General features: G+C 37.3%; 1 protein-coding gene across 1 annotated transcript in view; it reads left to right on the forward strand.

Moving 5' to 3' along the window:
• Window positions 1-185: 185 nt before the first annotated feature.
• LOC116401340 (histone deacetylase 6-like) overlaps window positions 186-381 on the forward strand; it is a gene marked incomplete at its 5' end in the record, with an annotated part of 8,258 nt that continues 8,062 nt past the window's right edge. Inside the window, one exon of the mRNA XM_031879692.1 lies at window positions 186-287. Coding sequence (XP_031735552.1) covers window positions 186-287 — 102 coding nt within the window. The remainder of the gene's footprint in view (window positions 288-381) is intronic.

Here is a 381-nt window from a genome sequence, read left to right on the forward strand (position 1 = left end):
CAGGTAACACACAGGTAGAACAAAGGTAACACACACACAGGTAACACTCAGGTAGAACAAAGGTAACACTCACACAGGTAGAACAAAGGTAACACACACAGGTAACACACAGGTAGAACAAAGGTAACACTCACACAGGTAACACACACACAGGTAACACACACTCAGTATAAATACTACAGTAGTTGCTGTACAGTATAAATACTACAGTGTATATATACTACAGTACCTGCTGTACAGTATACATACGACAGTATAAATACTACAGTAGTTGCTGTACAGTATACATACGACAGTATAAATACTACAGTAGTTGCTGTACAGTATATATACTACAGTATACATACTACAGTAGTTGCTGTACAGTATACATACTACAGT

Source organism: Anarrhichthys ocellatus, unplaced genomic scaffold, assembly GCF_004355925.1.
Source record: "Anarrhichthys ocellatus isolate YVR2014 unplaced genomic scaffold, GSC_Weel_1.0 scaffold359, whole genome shotgun sequence".
In the NCBI taxonomy this organism is placed as follows: domain Eukaryota; kingdom Metazoa; phylum Chordata; class Actinopteri; order Perciformes; family Anarhichadidae; genus Anarrhichthys; species Anarrhichthys ocellatus.